At 44.7% G+C, this 20357-nt stretch overlaps 2 protein-coding genes across 2 annotated transcripts in view; both read left to right on the plus strand.

The window, feature by feature from the left end:
• LOC115096370 overlaps positions 1 to 20357 on the plus strand; it is a 130567-nt gene that overhangs the window by 63041 nt on the left and 47169 nt on the right. The gene's annotated exons all lie outside the window — the stretch shown is intronic.
• On the plus strand, positions 342 to 20338 carry LOC115096371 (DNA polymerase epsilon subunit 4-like). Its single transcript, XM_029610873.1, has 4 exons — positions 342 to 742; positions 12229 to 12313; positions 18420 to 18461; positions 19829 to 20338. Exons 1-4 carry the CDS (start codon positions 452 to 454, stop codon positions 19840 to 19842), a joined length of 432 nt encoding a protein of 143 aa, XP_029466733.1. The 5' UTR covers positions 342 to 451; the 3' UTR covers positions 19843 to 20338.

The following is a 20357-nucleotide window of genomic DNA, read 5'->3' on the forward strand; positions in this document are numbered from 1 at the left end:
CGCTAGTATTCCTTACTCTCCATCACCTACACGTCTGACATTTAACACGAGCATTTCCAGACCTGACCCAGCTTCCCAACCAGATTTGCCAACTCCATAGCAGAGAAGACCCCCCCAATTCAAATAGCCTATTTTCTTTAAAGTAATCTGACATGGGCCCTGCCTCGAGCCCTTCCCGCGCAGCACTGGCCCCGCTCGCGGCTCGGCTTCCCGCCAATTTAAAGTGAGGGCCGCCGCGAGCGCGAGGAGCTGCAACCCCGGCCCTGAGCGCGCGGCATCGCCGAGGAGGAGGGGGCACAAAGCGCCATTAAACTCGGCACCTGCAAGGGTGGAGGGGGCGAGCGAGAAGGGGCGAGCTCGGGGCAGACATCGGACAGCGGTGCTTGGGCTCGTTTCTTCCTTCGACGGCGGGAAGGAGGGAAGGAGGGGAGGGGCGGTGCCCGGATCCAAGATGGCCGCCGAGTGCGCCCCGGCCGCCCTGGAGGGGGGATCCTGCGGCTCCGACGCGGGCGCGGCGGCGGCGGCGGCGGCGGCGACGGTGGCTGCTTCCTCGGCATCCGAGCAGCCGCGCCCAGCTGCCGGTGCGGAGGACGAAGCAGAGACCGGGCCGCCGCCGCCGCCTCCTCCTCCTCCGCCCCGCCAGTCACGGCTGCCCCTGAGCCGCATAAAGGCGCTGATGAAAGCCGACCCCGACCTGTCCCTGACCGGCCAGGAGGCCGTGTTCGTGATAGCCAAGGCCACGGTAAGGCGCCCGAGCCCGCCCGTGCAGCGCTGTATATGTCCTGTGAAATACTCGTGTAACGCTCTCTACCAGGCTCCCGGTGCCTGCGATGCTCGTTATCGCCTGACAGCCGTGGGGTAACTCACGGGCAGCGGGGCCGGGGCTTGCTTTCTACGACCCCCCCCCCCCACGCTGTGCACCCCCTGGGCCTGGCCGCAGGCTGCGCGAGGCCGGTGCAGGGAGCAGTGCAGGTCACCTGCGCTGGGAGTCGTGCGGAAGCGCCCACGCCGTCTGCAACCATCCTGGCCTTCCTGCCCTTGGGGGCAGAGGGTGCTGGGCCATGCCCTGGGCTCGTGCGGCTTTGCTGCCCCTTTCCCCCTGGAAAAGACTGGTGGGGCTGTCAGTGTTTGCTGTAGCTCTTTTGGCCGTAGGAGTATTCTTCATGCAAGTCCTACTGCATTGCTGCCTGCTCCATGCAGATTGGGATACCACACAGCATTTGTATTTAATATAGGTGTGCCTTGAGCTTGGAAAGGGTGGGAGATGCTGAGCTGCTCACCTGAGAACCCAAGGCAGCGGTTCTCAACCCCCCCATCTTGACACACCTGACCGACCGCGCTCACATGTCGGACGCGCTGCTTATTACAATTCACGGGGGAAACAAATAAGATAAAGGTCCAGACTTATTGTTATTGTTAAGAAGGACACAAGAGAAAGAGGAGTACGCTGTCTGAACAGCAGTTGCATAAATATTTATTTTATTATTTATTAATAGTAAACATCCCACACCAAAACAATTTCCAGCACTCAAACAGTAACCACCTTACCTAAGAAAAGGCAACACTGAAAATATTGCCCCAGGCCTTAAGACACCAATACACACCCCCTAGTAAGAAAACAGACCAAGCCAGGCTGCTGTAGAGCCCTACACAGAAACTACACCCCAGCAGAAAACCTCACCTCAGTCACATGTGCTGACCCTCACCTAACAAAGAATAAAGAGACCAAAATGCATAACTAGAAGCACGCAGACAAAAACTGAACTGGAAACCGCCACAAGCCAGAGAGACTTAAAATTCTGCAAACTTTATATTGGGCAAAATATCACAATTTACATGAGTCTTTAAGTAATTACATTTTAAATTAATACAGTAAAAAATTATTACTTAGAGATGCAGCATTTTAAATATTTTGAGCAGAATTTCCCTAGAAATTCACTGTAAGTGTCCTTTCCACTCGCTCTCCCTACTCCCCTGGCCACTTTGCCCTCTCAGGCCCCGACTCCTCCATCTCTAGATTCAACCCTTTCCACTCTATCGCCAGTCCCAGAGTTTGACTGCCCTTCACAGGTTCCCTCTGTCCCTCCCTCTTTTTAGTGCAGCGCTTCTCAACCGGTGCGTCACAGCTCCCGGTGTCCCACAGCCCAGTTATACGTCCCTTTACCTTCTTCCTGCCCCCCCCGGCGGGCCAATGGGAAACCTCTTCCCTTCTTCCTGCCCCCGCGGGCCAATGGGAAACCTTTTTTTTTTTTATTATTATGTTTATATACCGGCATTCAATCTCAATTGAGATATCACACCGGTTTACATTCAGGTACTGAATGTGGGAGGAGGAAGCATCTGATTGGCCGGTGGGGCAGGAAGATGGGGGGGGGGGGGGCATATCATACACACACACACCCCAATTAAACCTTTCTCTCTTACTTACTTATTCACACAGGCTCTTAATCATAAATACACATGATCTCTCTCACTTATCTCACTTACACATACAGGTTCTCAATCATATACTTACATTCATGCTATCTCTCTCACACACAAAGGATCTGAATCACACACATGCTGTCAATCACACACTCATACTCTCACATAAACAGGCTCTCAATCTCTCACATACATGCTGTCTCACACACACACACACACACAGGATCTCAAGCACATATGCTTGCTCACTCACTCTCTTTCCCCCCTCCTCCCCCACCGAATTAGCAACAGCAGCAGCCTCCTCCACTTCCAGTCTTCAAGAAAGGACTCCCATCCACCGTGGGGGCTGATGTTGCTCTTTTGTTCCGTGCCGCGCTGCTCTTCTTTGGGCCGATACTGGATACTTGCCAGGTTCTTGTGGCCTGGTTTGGCCTCTGTTGGAAACAGGATGCTGGGCTTGATGGACCCTTGGTCTGACCCAGTATGGCATTTTCTTATGTTCTTATGCACGCACTAGTATGGTATCTTCTTCCTGTGCGCATGGCCGCTGCATACCACTTCCTTTTATTTATTTATTTATTTATTTAGCACTTTTATATACCGACTTTCCAATAACAGAGTTACTGATCAATTCGGTTTACATTCTAAACAGAAACATTGACAAGTTAATGTCTTACAATGAACAGGTAGCAGGAACTTGGATACAGATATATGGGGTTAATAACATAACGTAAATGCTACGGAGCCAAATGTTGGCTAAGGAAATAGGTGATAGGTATAAGGCTGGGTATTTGATTTTTAGACTGCCAAGGATTCATAGATGACCTGATAGTTCTTTGGGGGTACTAGAGAGAACTAGAGATGATTAATATAGTTCTCTACTGGTTACCAAAGAAGGGATCCTTGGCAGGTAAAGTTCCGCAGATTGATGATTATGAGAAAGCTTGGTTGAATAACCAGGTCTTTAGTCTTTTTTTAAATGTAGTAGGGCATTGCACTTTTCTGGGCCATGAGGGTGGGAAGAAACTGCTGACTCCAGCTCTCTTGTCGTGTTGCGCCCAGGCTATCAGCATTTTAAGCCCGGGCGGAGGATGCGTTCCTATTTCGCTGGGTCAGCAGGGAACTGGGAAGTGTGGCGATACACCTGCATGTGCTTGGGGTCACACCAGTTGAGAACTGCTGGCCTAAGGTAATGTCCTGTAGCACTGTATATATTCCCACGGCTGATACTCTCTTATAGCACTGTATAGCTAACATTTTAAAATTCTGTAGCAGAAGTAAGTTGTGTGTACTGCAAATTGTTCCTATTAAATAGTGAAAAAAAATATTGCACATGGAAGAAAAAATGTCTTTTGCTAATTAGGTTTGGAAACCATATATTGACAGTCTTGGGTCTGGTTGGATTTTCTTTAAATACTATCCTTGTTTTGGTTGTATAACATATTGAGAACCACAGAATGGCTTAACATTCATTCAATGATAAGTAACACCTATTAAAAGATGCTTAATTTGTCATGTTTCTCAGCATCTGCTTCCTTTCAGACGTGAGAGCAGTAATCTTCTCAGTCTAATTTGTTAATAGAAGATAAAAGGAGTTTTGCACCTCATTAAAATGATCATAACCCTCCCCACCCCACACACACCCACCATCCTCTCGTCGTTTGAACCTTCCTCAACTCTGGAAATAGAGAACATCTTAAAAAAGATGAGACCTTCTTCCCATCCCTCTGAAACCATTCCCACCAAACTTCTACTCGCTATTCCTAAAACCATAGCCACCTCACTCTCCAAAATTGTGAACTGTTCCCTTGAACAAGGCTTGGTCTCCAACTCCCTAAAACAAGCTGTAGTCAAGCCCATCCTAAAAAAAACCCTCCCTTGATCCCTCCAACCTATCTAACCTCCGTCCCATCTCCAATCTCCCTTTCCTTTCCAAAGTCCTTGAGAAAATAGTAAACTCCCGTCTCTCTGACCACCTTGAACAATCCAACATACTCCAACCAACACAATATGGTTTCCGAAAACATCTCAGTTCGGAAACCCTACTCCTCTCCCTAACAGATACCATTATCAAAGGAATGGACGCTGGCAACTCCTATCTCATTGCTATGCTTGATATTTCTGCCGCTTTTGATACCGTCAATCGTAACATCCTTATCAACACTCTCATCAACGTAGGAATCTCCGGCACTGCTCTTTTATGGATTAAGTCATACCTCCAAAACCGTTGTTACACAGTCCTCACTGACAACTTTGAATCCTCTCCTGTTAATCTCGACTGTGGTGTCCCCCAAGGATCCTCCCTCTCTTCCACCCTCTTTAACATCTATTTGCTCCCTCTCACCAACCTCCTCTCCAACCTTGGTGTTACACACGTCATCTATGCAGATGATGTGCAAAATCCTCATCCCCTTCACAAATTCCATTCTCTCCTCCGCACTCCAAAACTGGGACACTATTCTTGCCTCCATCAACCAGCTCCTCACTGACATGCACTTATCCCTCAATCCCCAAAAAACTGAACTCCTTCTCATCTCCTCCAAACATTCGTCAATACCCTCTACCCTCTCCTCTACCACTTTTCCCTCCAACACACGAAACCTGGGTGTTATACTCGATAACCAACTCACCTTCAAACCTTACATCAAATCTATCCTCAGCAGCTGCTATTTCAAATTACAAACCCTCAAAAAACTCAAACCCCTTCTCTATTTCTCTGATTTCCGTACTGTACTCCAATCTATAATTTTTTCGAAGATCGATTACTGCAACACTCTCCTCCTTGGCCTCCCTGCTACCTACATCAAACCTTTACAACTCCTTCAGAACGCTACTGCACGCATCCTCACCAATGTCAACAAGAAAGACCACATCACTCCCACCCTCATTGAACTCGTTCCTCCCTCCGTGGAACTCTAATTTCTCTCTCCATAAAATCTACTAGACTTATTTCCACAACCAATAGAGCCCTTTCTCTCGCCGGCCCCACCCTCTGGAACTCCTGCCTCTTGACCTACGCACCGAAACCTCCACACCCAATTTCAAAAGAAACTTAAAACCTGGCTCTTCCTCCAAGCCTACCCCCCTTCATCATCACTTACTAACCCTCCCCCTCCAGGACCCACATCTAACACTTGCCCCCTTTAGCCCTCCTCTCCCACCTTCTCTCCCCTAATCAAGAACCAGCAATATATACAAATGCATCGCTTAACCTTGTATATAACGAATGTTTCGCTAAACTTTGTACATAACTTTTCCCTTTGTGTCATTGTTTTTCCTCCTTCCCTGCCCCCCTACCTATGTCACTCCTAGTTGAATCACTCCCTCTAATTTATCTAGTTTTTGCTTTGTTACTGCGTTCTATTGTTTTCTGTTCTTTGTAAAGGCAATGCCTATATATACATTGGTTTTAAGTTACATGTAAACCGACACGATGTGCAAACGGTTGTCGGTATATAAAACCGTTTAAATAAATAAATAAAATAAATGATTGGTCTGCCTGATCAATGAATTTAGATGAATGATCTGAGACAGTTTTGAAAAATGTTAAATTAGTTTTTTCAGACAATACCTTTGAGATTTCAAACAGTTGCCTAACTTAGGCCTAGATTCATCATTTTGCTTTTCACTGCATTTCCTTATTTTGGGCTGCTCCTGGCTAGAGAGAGTGACTCTTTATAAGGCTCTCATATTAGTCAACGATTTATATCACCGTAGCAGGGTCAACTAGTAAGTTGAGGTGAGGTTTTGGTGGTGGTCTAGGGTTTGGGGGCCAGTTTTACATGCACAGTCAGAGGTACAAACAGCACAGTACATCAGTGAAGATTTGATGTGATTTGGCATGAGGAAAGGTTCACAAAGATGAGATTTCTGCAATGTACTCTCGCCCTAGCTTGATGTGTACTCTACCTGTTTTGGGCATATTGCACAGCTTAACGCCAAGAAAAAAGGTGGTGGTATTTCCGGCGTAAAAATGTGCGATATCGTGCATTGCTCTATCGCACGCAATGTTAAACACCCCTCATTTTTTATAAACCCCGCCCAAACTCCTCCTCTTTGACAAAATTTCTAAAATTTGCATATGCATTGCGAGATGCGAAAGATAACGCATGCGGGTGGGCCCTAACGCCCGCGATAACACCAAAACACGTTTTGATGAATGACCCTGTATGGTTGTAGGAAGTGTAAAAAAAAAAAAAAAAAGTTCATAAAACTTGCGATCTCCACTGATGTGGGAAATTGGACACCGTCATCTTTTTTTTTTGCTTAAAATATCGTTACACACCAAAAAGACACTTCTCTAGAAAACTTACATATATTGTAACGAGACATAGGCGATAACTTTGTAAAATCCTTATCTGGAGAAAGAGATCACCTAAATTGGGGTAACACAAGCCTTCTTTGAGCTTTACAGCAAGAAACTGGAGAAAAGAAATCCATGAAAACGAGTGCTGAGGAATCAATCCAAAGCTTCAAGTTGATATATTTTTTTTTTTTTATTCCACGTATATTATTTTCAGCATACTGATGCGGCTGACTCCATATGCTCTGGATTAAAATAAAATCCCCACACATACTTTTATTTTCCTGGTGTGGCTAATATTATATGCACAGTGTGTCAAACAATGTATTTATATTTAACCATATGCAAGGGGGAGGGGACAGTTTTCAAAAGGAGTTTTTACGCAGTTAAACATGTTTTTTGTTTTGTTTTGGGGTTTTTTTTTCAATTTTAGTTTTTTTTTATTAGAGGTCAAAAACAGCGAAAAGTACAACATTCCCACATCATTTAATATACCCCCTCCCCCCCAGCAACCACACTATCTCCTCTACCCCATCGCAGCACAAAATTACAAGAATACAAAAAGGTGCAGGCTTATGCAGGATCAATAAGCAAAAGGAAAAAGAAAATATATCCAAAATAAAGAATAAAAAGGAAAATAAACATCTCTGAGCATGGCATTTATTCATGTAAATCATGCCATTGTCGATATGTTAGCCAAATATCTTCAGATTTTGGCATGGTATTATTCTTAATTGCAGTCAACTTCTCCAGATAGTAACCGGCCTTTAGACATTGATCCGCGACTGATAGACTTTGAGTAGGAAGAGTCTTCCAGCAGACGGCCAGGGCACACCTAGCTGCGAGCACAATTTGTGTTTATAAAAAGATACAACTTCTTGGCAATATTAACAATCGATAGGCCTAACAGAAAAGCTTTAGGATCTTTAGGAATAGCTAGCTTAGTGCTATCCTAAATCCAGTGTAATTTCAAATCCCAGTACTTCTGAAGTACAATCCCACCAGATACGGTACAAGGTCCACACCCCACCACATAAAACGCCAACAATCAGCCTTAACACTAGGATAAAATTAATGAAGACGTTCCGGTGTGAGATGCCATCTAAACGATTTATAGCCATTTTCCACTAGCAAGGAGGAAATCGAGCTTTGTTTAATAGGCGGGGTTTGGCTACGTGTTTTCCACACGCTATTGCCCCTTACAGTATAAGGAGAAATAATAGCGTGTCAAAAACGTGCGGCCAAACAGGGGCTAAACGGTGCGCTTGCCTAGGCCCGAATTACCTCCTGCTGCGGCGTTCCCTCTGCGAGGGAGACGCCGCCGATCCTCCTGTGAGGGTGTTGCGTTCATGCCTGCTTTCGCCCTGGCTCCACCCTCTCTACCTGTGTGATGACTCCCTCCGTGCCTGATGGACGGCTTGATGCCGCGGCGTCTCCATGCCGCTTCTCCCCGGTGTCCCCGGGCTGGCTCGACGCTGCGGATCCGCCATGTTCCTGTGAGACAGCACATTTACAACAACCTGCTTCCGTTGGATTCTGAACATTCAGAAATTACCCTTAAGGACTACACTTTGAGCCTTGAAGATAAGTAGTAGTTCTCCTCCATTATTTTTGATCCACATCCACTGGATAGGTTTTATTTGCATAAAATAAATGTACTTTAAAAAAAAAACTTGGGACCTCAAATCACTTTCACCTGTAAATAATTATTTGCATAAAAACATTTGGGACTTGAAGTATGAGAATTTATTTCAGACCTGTGATTATAATTATAATGGCACCCTGGATGAAAAACATGAGACACTAAGCCAGTGGTGCAGTCTGGTGCCTATTTATGAGGTCTTTCTCAATCTGTTATCAGCATTGTTAAGCTGATTGAAATCTGTGTATACAGTATATAAACTTTATAGCATTAGCTTCTTATCATTAACCCATCCTTCCTGTATTCTCCATGTACCTGTCAAATTATGGAGATTTCTTTATTAGATCTCTTTTAGTGCTCTGACCTGTATGGAGATCCTTCCTTGATGGGTCATACTGGAATAGTTCTTCTACACTGTTTGCCCTATGGAGCAGTGTTCTCTCCCTTGTATATTGTGCACCCAAAGCATGTAAAAAAACCCCTCAGCCCCTTAATACTAATTCAGCATCTATACCTCAGCAAACGCATTCCCAAAGACTACTCCCCAACCCAGTACTAATACTGCTTCTGTTTATCACTTACTACTTTATACACATCTGTCACATTACCATGCACATGATATTTTATTTGTTTATTTCTCAGCTTTTCTATACTGCACAAACAGAAATCTGGTCAGAGCAGCGCACAACAAAACAATCACTATATGGTAAATCACTCTAAAATAATAAAACATCACCATTTAGAACTTTCAATGCTGCTATCTAAAACTCACATTTATTCCTATTACAGTTTAGGGTAAAGCCATGCCTTCACTTTCTTTCTGAATGACAAATAGTTCCTCTCCAACCTCATATCCCAAGGGGCTGTGTTCCAGAGCACCAGCTCATACACCGAAAACATCCTTCTCCTAAAGGTCTCTTTCTTTGTTTTAACCCTAGGAGCTGTAAATAATGGGCCATTTGCCAATCATAAATTATGCCCTGGGGTATATCTCTACACTTGACTGGTTAAGTAGGCTGCACCCTCCTTACAATTTACCTTATACATTAGGGTCATGATCTTAAATGTTATCCTTTCATTGATGGGAAGCCAGGGCAATTCCTTTAAAAGAGGTCTAACACTAACCCTTCTTGGACACCTGAATACAAGTCTGGCTGCCATATTCTGCATTACTTGGATTCGTTGCATATTTTTCACTGTTATCCCCATCAAGATCCCATTACAATAATCAAATATCGGGGAAACCAATGCCTGAATAATGCTCTGAAATGCCCCAAACCTCACCCATCCCGTAAATTTCTTTAATTGTTTCAAAAATACCTTCTGTACCAGCAAGGAGATATGAAGTTTGAAGGATAGTTTATCATCTAATTGAATCCCTAAGTTATGAACAACTGAAGAATTAGCACAACTGATTTTACCTACCTCCAACTGTAGAGGTTTATCTGGCTGTTTCGGTCCCAGGCTGTGCCCCAGGACCTCCTCTTATCTCGCGGCCAGCCCTGGCCACTGGAAGCCTCCCTCGGCCGCCTAAGCCCGAATTACCTCCTGCCGCGGCATTCCCTCTGCGAGGGAGATGCCGCCGATCCTCCGTAACTGGCCTCGCCCCCTAGGCGCGCGCACGCAGGGGGGCTCCAGATTTAAAGGAGCCAGTGCGGGAACTGAGGACAGCCCTAGTGATGACGTCAGACACTGCAGGGTTGCATTGCAACGAGGTTCACTCTGTTAGAGTTTCTAGTTGCTGCATCTGGATTCCTGATCGTCTTCAGCTTCTGACTTCTGGCTTCCGACCCTGCTTCGTCCACGGTCTGATTCCGGAGCTACTGGATCGACTACAAGGAGCCAAGGTGTTCACGAAGTTGGACCTCCGTGGGGCGTACAACTTGGTGAGGATTCGGCCAGGCGACGAGTGGAAGACTGCGTTCAACACGAGGGATGGCCACTACGAATACTTGGTCATGCCCTTCGGCCTCTGCAATGCTCCTGCAGTTTCCCAGAACCTCATGAACGAGGTACTAAGAGACATGTTACATACGTCTGTCATCGTCTACCTGGACGACGTGCTGATATACTCAAAGGACCTGGACACGCACCGCAGAGATGTCCGCAGGGTACTGCAGAAGCTTCGGGATAACCGGCTCTTTGCCAAAATGAAGAAGTGTCAATTTGAGCAAGAGTCCTTATACTTTCTCAGGTATATTGTGTCCTCCACTGGTTTCCATATGGACCCTGAGAAAGTGACGGCCATCAAGGATTGGCCTCAACCTGTGGGGGTTAAGGCGCTTCAATGCTTCCTTGGCTTCGCAAATTTCTACTGACAATTTCTACCCCACTACTCCAGGATGGTGGCTCCACTTACAGCCCTCACCAAGAAAGGGGCTGACGCTAGAAACTGGCCTGCAGCGGCGCTACGAGCATTCCAAGAGCAGAAGACAGCCTTCCTTCAGGGCACATGTCTCCATCACCCGTCAGTTCCTTGTGGAAGTTGACGCCTTCGACAAGGCGGTCGAAGCCGTCCTGAGTCAAATAGCCAGCAACGGCAGATCCCTGCCTTGTTCCTACTTTTCCCAGAAATTCTCACCTGCAGAAAAAAATTATGGCATAGGAGACAAGGAACTTCTGGCCATCAAAATGGCCTTCGAGGAATGGTGCCAGTGTTTGGAGGGAGCCCAGCACCCAGTGATCATTTATATGGATCACAAGAACCTAGAATGTCTATGCCGCGCCCAGCGTCTCAACCCCCGACAGGCTCGGTGGTCCCTTTTTTTAGCCACTTCGACTTCCTCCTTCGCTACAGGCCAGCAGCCAAAAACATCCGGGCGGAGACGGAGGGCACGCCTAATCCGCCACAATACACACTCGACCCGGCCAAGGTGCTCCTCGCGGCATCTGACGTTCCTATGGGGAAGACGGTAGCACCAGTTCGCCCCCGGAAGAAGGTACTATCTTGGGCCCATGACTCCCTGACCGCAGGACACCCAGGGGTAGCTAGAACCCAGGAATTACTTTCCGAGTTCTACTGGTGACCCCAGTTTAAGAAGGACGTCCTGCACTATGTCAGCTCCTGCCCGACCTGTGCTGAACAGAAGACTCCTACCGGCCGCCCCTGGGGGCTTCTTTAGCCACTGCCTATCCCCACCGAGCCGTGGACCCACTTATCCATGGACTTCATTGTCAATCTGCCCTCTTCAGAAGGAAAGACGGTGATCTGGGTTACGATTGGGGCCAGGTGTGATCTGTGCAAAGGAGCGGATGTGAGCTCTCTCACACACACACTCGAATACATATGGACTCACTCTCGCACACATATGAACACACACTTCACAGTCTTAACATGCTTGGTGAGCACTGGTAGTAGGTGAAAGATGGCTGGGGGTTGTGGATACAGGATCACTGGGGTAAGGAAGAGAAGGCATATAGAAAGAATGGGGCTCTGTCTCTCTAACCCCCTCTTCCTCTCTGCCCTGGTGATCCTTATCCTCCATCCCCAGCCCCTTCATAAATTCTGCAGTGGTCATAAAGCCCCTAATGGTAATCACTTATTGCTGGTGATCCTCGAGCCTCTCCTCTCCCTGGAAAATCACCCTCTCCCTTCTCGGCCAGTGTACAGACTTCCTTTTCAGGTCAGAAGAGAGGAGCTGGAGAAGAACATCCTGAAAAAATGTGCTGGAACTGCTTTCCTAGCTGTTCCCTCACAAATTTAAGACCTGCCTGTCACATTCTGTGTTTCTATGAATGGCATCTCCCAAGATCAGTGCTTAAAATCTAAGCAACTTATTGTCCTCTCCGATCTTCATTTGTGCTTTTTAATTTCTATTTATTTTTCCAGTGGTGAGTTGAACATCTTCTTTCTCTACAGGAGTTATTCATTGAAACAATCGCCAAGGATGCTTTCATCCACGCACAGCAAGGAAAGAGGAAAACTCTCCAGCGGAAGGACCTAGGTATGAGAGAGTCCTTTCATTATTGTAGTGAGGAGTAGCATTGGTGTAGTAAATAGGTCACATCTGCAACATGTTTGGAGGACTCTCATCAAATGGAAATAATGATTTGACTAGGGAATGAAACTTTAAAACTTAAGGCCTTTGGGCCTTTTTTGTTGGTAGAATGCTTCATTCCAATTTTTCAAACATGGGTACAGAAATTGCAATTCAATTGTACATTTCCTGATAATATTCAAGAGAACTATAAAATTGGCAGTCAAAGATAAATGCAAACAGTTTTTGGTATTTGATTAAAAAAAGCATGTTCTCATGGACACCAAATAGGAAGAAAATTAAGGATCCATGTATTCTTCTAGTATGTGGAATAGAGCTCCTTAAAAAATTTGAGTCCCATGTACATAGTAGAGTGTTCTCTAAAAATCACTGAAGCATGTGGGAGAGAACCCCTTATTAAGCCCCAGCAAGGGAGCTATGTTGACTATATTTAGGGACCTTCTTTTTCAGTTTTTATTTTGTTTCCTGGGAATTGCAATGTTATAACAAAATATGTCAGTAAAAAGTGACTTTGATATAACAGACAGGAGAAAAATCAGTGGAAAAGTTATTTTTCCATTGATTTTTTTTTTTGTTCTAACATTTAAATTCTCAGGCAAAATAAAAATTGAAAGTGAAGGATTCCAATTTATACCTGTCAACTGAAAAGCAGAATGTAAATTAAAAAAAAAACACCTCACACTTTTTTAAATGTTTGTATGCTAATGCCAGAAGTCTACAAAGTTAAGATGGGAGAATTAGAATGTATAGCAGTGAATGATGACATAGACTTAATTGGCATCTCAGAGACATGGTGGAAGGTGGATAACCAATGGGACAGTGCTATACCGGGGTACAAATTATATCGCAATGACAGAGAGGAGCACCCGGGATGCGGTGTGGCGCTTTATGTCTGGGATGGCATAGAGTCCAACAGGATAAACATCCTGCATGAGACTAAATACAAAATTGAATCTTTATGGGTAGAAATCCCTTGTGTGTCGGGGAAGACTATAGTGATAGGGGTATACTACCGTCCACCTGGTCAAGATGGTGAGACGGACAGTGAAATGCTAAGAGAAATCAGGGAAGCTAACCAAATTGGTAGTGCAATAATAATGGGAGATTTCAGTTACCCCAATATTGACTGGGTAAGTGAAACATCAGGATATGCTAGAGAGATAATGTTCCTGGATGGAATAAATAAGTTTTATGGAGCAATTGGTTCAGGAACTGACGAGAGAGGGAGCAATTTTAGATCGAATTATCAGTGCAGCGCAGGATTTGGTGAGAGAGATAAGGGTGGTGGGGTCACTTGTCAGTAGTGATCATAATATGATCAAATTTGAATTAATGACTGGAAGGGGGGGACAGTAAGTAAATCCATGGATCTAGTGCTAAACGTTCAATAGGGAAACTGATAAAATGAGAAAAAAAAAAGGTGCAGCTACAAAGGTAAAAAGTGTGCAACAGGCGTGGACATTGTAAAAAAAAAAAAAAACAACCAACCTAGAAGCGCAGTCCAGATGTATTCCACACATTAAGAAAGGTGGAAGGAAGGTAAAACGATTACCGGCATGGTTAAAAGGGGAGGTGAAAGAAGCTATTTTAGCCAAAAGAACTTCATTCAAAAATTGGAAGAAGGATCCAACAGAAGAAAATAGGATAAAGCATAAACATTGGCAAGTTAAATGTAAGACATTGATAAGACAGGCTAAGAGAGAATTTGAAAAGAAGTTGGCCGTAGAAGCAAAAACTCACAATGAGGAGGGGCGCTAGCACCGCGGAGCAATCCCCGAGCCATAATTTCAGAAATTGCAGGTTAATGAGCACCACTGGGCTTGCCATTCAATCTCCCTGCCGAAGATTAACAATAAAAGATGGCACAAAAGAAAAAAGGTCCTGACTTCAAGCAATTTTCATACTCTAAAACTGTAAGCAATGAAGACTGACCAGTTGGGAAATGAGAAGCAGCGAGCCTAGTTACTGCAGAGGCGGAGGAAGACACCGCCCCTGGCATTTCCGTTGCGAGCCCTACTGAACTACCAACAAGGGAAGAATTCCGGCAATGGTTTAGCAACCTCAGAAAAGAGATGAAGGATAATAAACAAGAACTGCTAACCATGATGTTGAAAAATATATATATTTCCTGTCTGTGCAAACAGCGCTTCTACAGTATGTGTGAGGAATTGTTGGAAATCGGAAGAAGAGTGGATGACTGCGACATGAGGATTGAGGCTCAAGCAATAAAAATACCTTACAAACGCAGTATGCTCAAATTGCTAATGACAATGTGGAACTCCAGGCCAGATTTGGAGAACTGGAGTAGGAGAAATAACCTCCGTTTCCGGGGAGTCCCTGAGACCGAAGAATTCTCCAACTGTAAGGAGACTATCAAGAGAATCTGTATTTTTGTATTGGATCACCAGCAAGGTACCGAAGGAGTGCTCGGTGAGCAAGAAGTAGAGCTCATAGATCTCTGGGACCAAAAACAGGGGACAAACCCCAGGACGACATCGCCTGCTTTAACCGCTTCACAGTAAAAGAAAAAATGTTCATGGCTGCCAGAAAACAACAAACATGGTCCCAGGGCTCTCATACCATAGCCGTCTTCGCAGACATATCCCGATGACTCTTTGGAAGAGGATGGACTTTCATGAGATAACATCCATACTGCGCAAAGAAGGATTTCAATACAGGTGGCTGTTTCCCTTCAGTATAGCCATAACCATTCAAGGATCTACTTCTAGAGCTAAAACCATAGAGGAAGCAGCAGCCATACTGAAGGAGGCAGGCCACGTGGTAAAGATCACCATTCCAGCTAAGAGTTTCACTCAAGCACCGAGCGCAGACACTCCAAGATAGCAGGGAGTTCACTTACATTTTCTTATTTTATTTTCGCACGTACTTTATACTATAAGACGAGACTGAAAGGGGGACCCTGCTGGGTGTTCCGTGATTGGGCTCCATCCTGTGATGTCACTCATATGTGAGGACTAACATCCTGCTGTCCTGTGAGAACACCTGTTACAGGTAAACAACTCTGCTTTTTCACTCAATGTACAATTAAACTCTGGAATTTGTTGCCAGAGGATGTGGTTAGTGCAGTTAGTGTAGCTGTGTTTAAAAAAGGATTGGATAAGTTCTTGGAGGAGACGTCCATTACCTGCTATTAAGTTGACTTAGAGAATAGCCACTGCCATTAGTAGCAACAGTAACATGGAATAGACTTAGTTTTTGGGTAGTTGCCAGGTTCTTATGGCCTGGTTTGGCCTCTGTTGGAAACAGGATGTTGGGCTTGAGGGACCCTTGGTCTGACCCAGTATGGCAATTTCTTATGTTCTTAACGTTTCTCAAACCATGCAGTCATAAACACGCACCTTTGCAAAACCTTTCTTCCAGAAGACAGGATTCATACCTTTCGGAGTCTTGCCTCAGCATTGAAGAGCCTTGCACATCCCACAGCTCATAAAATTCTCACTGTATTGGGACACAGGGCAGCAGCCATGTATGTGATTCCTCACATGTGCCGTTTGCAGTGGGGTCTGAAATCCCAGCGGTGTCAATGCTTCCATCCCATGTCAAGAGCTGACCCTAACCCGTCTGATGGTGTCAGATGTGGACTGATGGCTAATGCCTGGCGTTTTACATTCGGGAGCGCCCTTCCTGGCCCTGGCTTATTAGATGGTACTAACTACGGATGCCTCCACCAACAGGTGGGGCGCACGTGTGCTTCATTTCAAAACGCAAGGCCTTTGGTCCCCCAGCAAGAAAACGCTTCATGTCAACTTATTAGAACTAAGAACCATAGGGTATGCCATCCGTGCCTTCTCGCCCATTCTTTAACACAAAGTAGTCATGGTATACGTGGATAATCAAGTGGCCATGTTCTACATAAACAAGGGAGGCGGATCCGGTTCCAAGACACCGTGCAGAGAATCAGTCCTGACATTGGAATGAGCACTAGCTCTCAACACAACCGCAGGCCACGTACCTGCCGGGAATAAAAAAAAAAATACGGAAGCCGAGTGCCTCAGCCGGATCTTTCACCCCCACGAATGGGAACTGCTTCAGGACGTGGCGGCCTCCCTATTCCAGAGAAAGGGGACTCCCCCGTATGGATCTCTTTACTACCGATTGCAACACAAAGCTGCCGAGGGGGGAGAAAGTTTGCTTACTGTAAACGAAAAATGTTTTTGTACATAGCAGGGTGAATTAGCCATGTGTCCCTGCCCTCCTCCCTGGACAGTCTTCTTCCTGCTCTTACTCTACCTTACGGTTCTCCACTTCTCTATGCTTTATAACCAACTGAGGCGATGCAGGCAGTTGCGCGGGGGAAGATACCACTCAGGCATGCAGGAGCAAAGCTCTGCACGTTCTAAGAGAAGTTCCCGCCTCGAGCCGCCAGGGGGCGCTCCCAGACAGCATGGCTAATTTGTCCTGCTGTCTACAGAAAACACCAGTTACTGTAAACAAGCTTGCTTTTTTCTAATACAGATAGTGGAATGCTGTAGGAAATGCCTCCCTTTTTGAAAGTGCTTTCTGGGATGCTGAAATATCATGGTGTGGTTTCTGCATTTGATTTTTTTTTTTTTGTATACTGGTCATTGGTTTTAATATTTATTAATAATATTAAAATGTTTTTAGCAGCTACTTTATATTTGTACCTTATCTTGTCTTCGTTTTGAAAGCTGATATATGGGACTTGCAAATTAAAGGATATCTGGGCTTTAGTGAATTTAAAAAATGCAGCCTGGTTGCAGCAGTGCAGAGGCTTGAACCAGAAATCCATGTTTTGTGTGTAAAGCATGTTTTCTGTGCATAAAATACAGATTCTAGCATTGAAACTCTTCCTTCTGCCCATAGACTAATATAGCGCTGGGAACTTTACTCTGTCTCTGACCAAGAGTAAAATTTCCAGTGCTAAGAAAACATCAGTTCATGCCCTTAAACTGTTTTGTGGATCAATTATGATTTATGTGCGTAAATCATATTTTTTTCCGTGCAGCGTGCACGTTTTCTAGTTTGTATGCATTAACATGCAGTTAGCCTTTGGGAGGTAAAATACATGAGTTTGTGCATGGAATTACAGCGCCCGGTTTTAACGTCAGCCTTGGGGTAATAAGCTAGTAAATAACGGCAGAAAAAGACCAATTTGGCCCATCCAGTTTGTCCAGTTGAGATTCTGCTTAGGGTAGGTAAGCAGACAGCACCCATATGCAGCCCAGTACTAGTTCCTGCCCCCTCACTTCTCCACCATATCCTTCCTTCCTTCCTTCCTTTATTTATTTATTTAAAGTCTTTTCTATACCGTCGTTAAGCTAGGTGCCGTCACCACAGTTCACAGTAAGGCACATAAATTAACTTTATATAATTTAAAACATTTAGCAAACTTAAACAGGTGCCATCAAGGTACGGTAACATAGTTTCATAAAAATATTTACCTGTACCTTCACCCCTTTTCCTCCCATTACCCTCCATATCCGTCCCGAACATGTCCAGAATCTGGTAATGTACCGACCTCCTCTGGTAGGCCCATTTCAGGCCTTGTTATCTTCCTCTTTGATCACACACAAAGAAGGGTAAAAGGGTTTTTTTTTTAATTTAATAAATCTTTTGTGGGTTTCCTTAAGTGGGCCGTACAGGTCCATTCTGGATAAGTTGCTGCTTTTTCTTGGGTTCTCTATGGCTTGCAGTTCAGAATAGGGCTTAGATGGCCACTAGAGGGCGCTGCAGGTCTAGAATCAGAGGTTCAAACTGAAAGCTATTGAAGAATTACCCTGTCTGGTGTAGACTGCAGGGTTCATGCAATCTGCCCCTTTTACCCCTGTATTTGGGGTGGGGATGATCAAGGAAGGCACTTATCCGAGTGGTTTTGAATAATCAAAACTATCTGCCTTCTGCCTAAAAAAAGTATCTGCACAAACAAAGCATGCACAAAATTAATAAATCAAAGCAGTGCGGGTATTTTGATTGTCTCCACAATGTATAGTTTGTTTCTGCACGTTAAGTAGCTTTCATATTGCTGTTCATATTCTCAAAATATTCCTAATATACTTTCTCTTTTAAACAGATAATGCCATTGAAGCTATAGATGAGTTTGCTTTTTTGGAAGGTGAGTATTCTGCATACTTGCTGTAACATGCTTTGAGCTCTTTAGTTGGAAAAGCATGAAATGAATGATAACAGAGCGACTCTTCTGTGAAGAATCAGATTCTGGGAATAACCGTAGACTAAATGAAATGTCTGGGGATGACACGCAATGCCTCATGGAGGAAATTGCATCCCTGGCTTATGTGCGCAAAACTTTCAGTTTTTGCTTTTCGAGCAGAATTCTCCCCGCACAGAAATCGGGTGCGGGTGTCTGCAGGTACTTTGTACCTGCATCAGCTTTCAAATCAAAAGTACCTGCATGCTTTCGCTTTGAAATCTGGGGCAAAGTCCATGGCTGGGAAAGTACCTGCAGGCTTTGTTCCAAAACTGACAGTTTGAAAAATGCCCCTTATGCCAGGTTTATTATCACTAAATTTGAGTACTTGGTATCAACCTTTCTTTTAAGCAGCTCGACTCGTTTATTTTAGCTGTTATCCTGCACCCCTGGGTCTGTCCACATTTGGGACAGTTTCGCAGATCACATCAAACATTAATTGTTTCTGATAAATGTATTCCTTTGTGGCGGAATAGTTTGTATGCACCAGTCGGAGGTAGCACACGTGATGTGATTTATGGCTTTTGAGGCTTAGGAGATCTGCATAGAGGGATTCACTTTATAACAACTTGAACATGAGCTTTGCAATTGAGGGTGGTGATTAATATTGCAACATGCAGTTTGGGAATTGTGCGCAGAAATTGTTGGGTGCCACGTGTTTTTTTTTAATATCCCTTTATCAGGTTACTTTATATGTAAATGTAGATTTTATTTTGTAAGGCAAACATTTTTTTATTCTTATTTTGTCACGGTTTGAGCTACTCCAGTTTTTATTATGAGCTTCTTACCCACTCTAGATAGGGCCTTCGTCCTATCCAGGCCCATCAGCAGACTAAATGATGCCGCAGGTGGTAAGAGGGGAGGCCTCCCTAGGTTGCAGTCGGTTTGGGGGATCTCCCCCTCTGGAGCTGGAGCTTAGGACTGCTGCTGCTATCAGCATTATGGTCCTCCCAGCACGGCAGGCGCCAGTCCTGCCTGCCCTTCCCCACAAGCATGCTTGCAATCCCAAACAAGTGTGGCGTATAGCTTCCTAACTGGCCCCTCTGAGACTGTTCCCGGTCCTTCTGCTCCCCCTCACCTTCCCTCCATTTCTTTTTTAACTTATGTGCTAAGCATTTTCCCTACAGACCCAAAATGGGTCTGCTGGGGACAGAACGACTTTAGCACATAGGCCCCTCAGTGAAAATAAAAGGACTCCGGTTCTTGGGATATCTACACTAGTTCCTGTTTCCCTGGATTTTTAGAATTTATTCTGCTTTTTTGTTTTGTTTTAGGGACCTTGGATTGATCTGCTCAGCGACACCAATGAAAACGTTTTCTGAAAAACAAAACATCCAGAAAGGGAGGTGTTTTGTTTTTTGTTTTGATGTATTTTTAAATAATAAAAGATGTTTGTATAAACTTTGTATGCTAGTTTATAAAACCTTTCCGATGTATATTTTCATACATCCTTTGTATGCATAGCAGGTTTGATTAGTGCCCTTCATGTTCACCTTGGGAATGTGAGGGAGCAGATTAATCTCACAAGTAGACTTTGTGATGAGACGTGCATGTGATGCAAGGCCTTGGAGTCTGCATCTAGTCGTTGGGGGGGGGGGGAGGGGATTTCTCTCCAGCAAAATGTGTATTTTACTTATTTGATTGTATTGCCCAGACAAAGCCTCATTTTTACCTTTTATACAGTGATGAGGCAGCTGGGTCAGTCGCATACACATTTGTATTCGACAACTAAAATGTTAATGTGAATGATAACAGAATAAAGTACAATTTGGCAGAAGACTAAAGAACTGGAGTTCTGTAGTT

The sequence above is a fragment of the Rhinatrema bivittatum genome, chromosome 8, assembly GCF_901001135.1.
Source record: "Rhinatrema bivittatum chromosome 8, aRhiBiv1.1, whole genome shotgun sequence".
NCBI classification, from domain to species: domain Eukaryota; kingdom Metazoa; phylum Chordata; class Amphibia; order Gymnophiona; family Rhinatrematidae; genus Rhinatrema; species Rhinatrema bivittatum.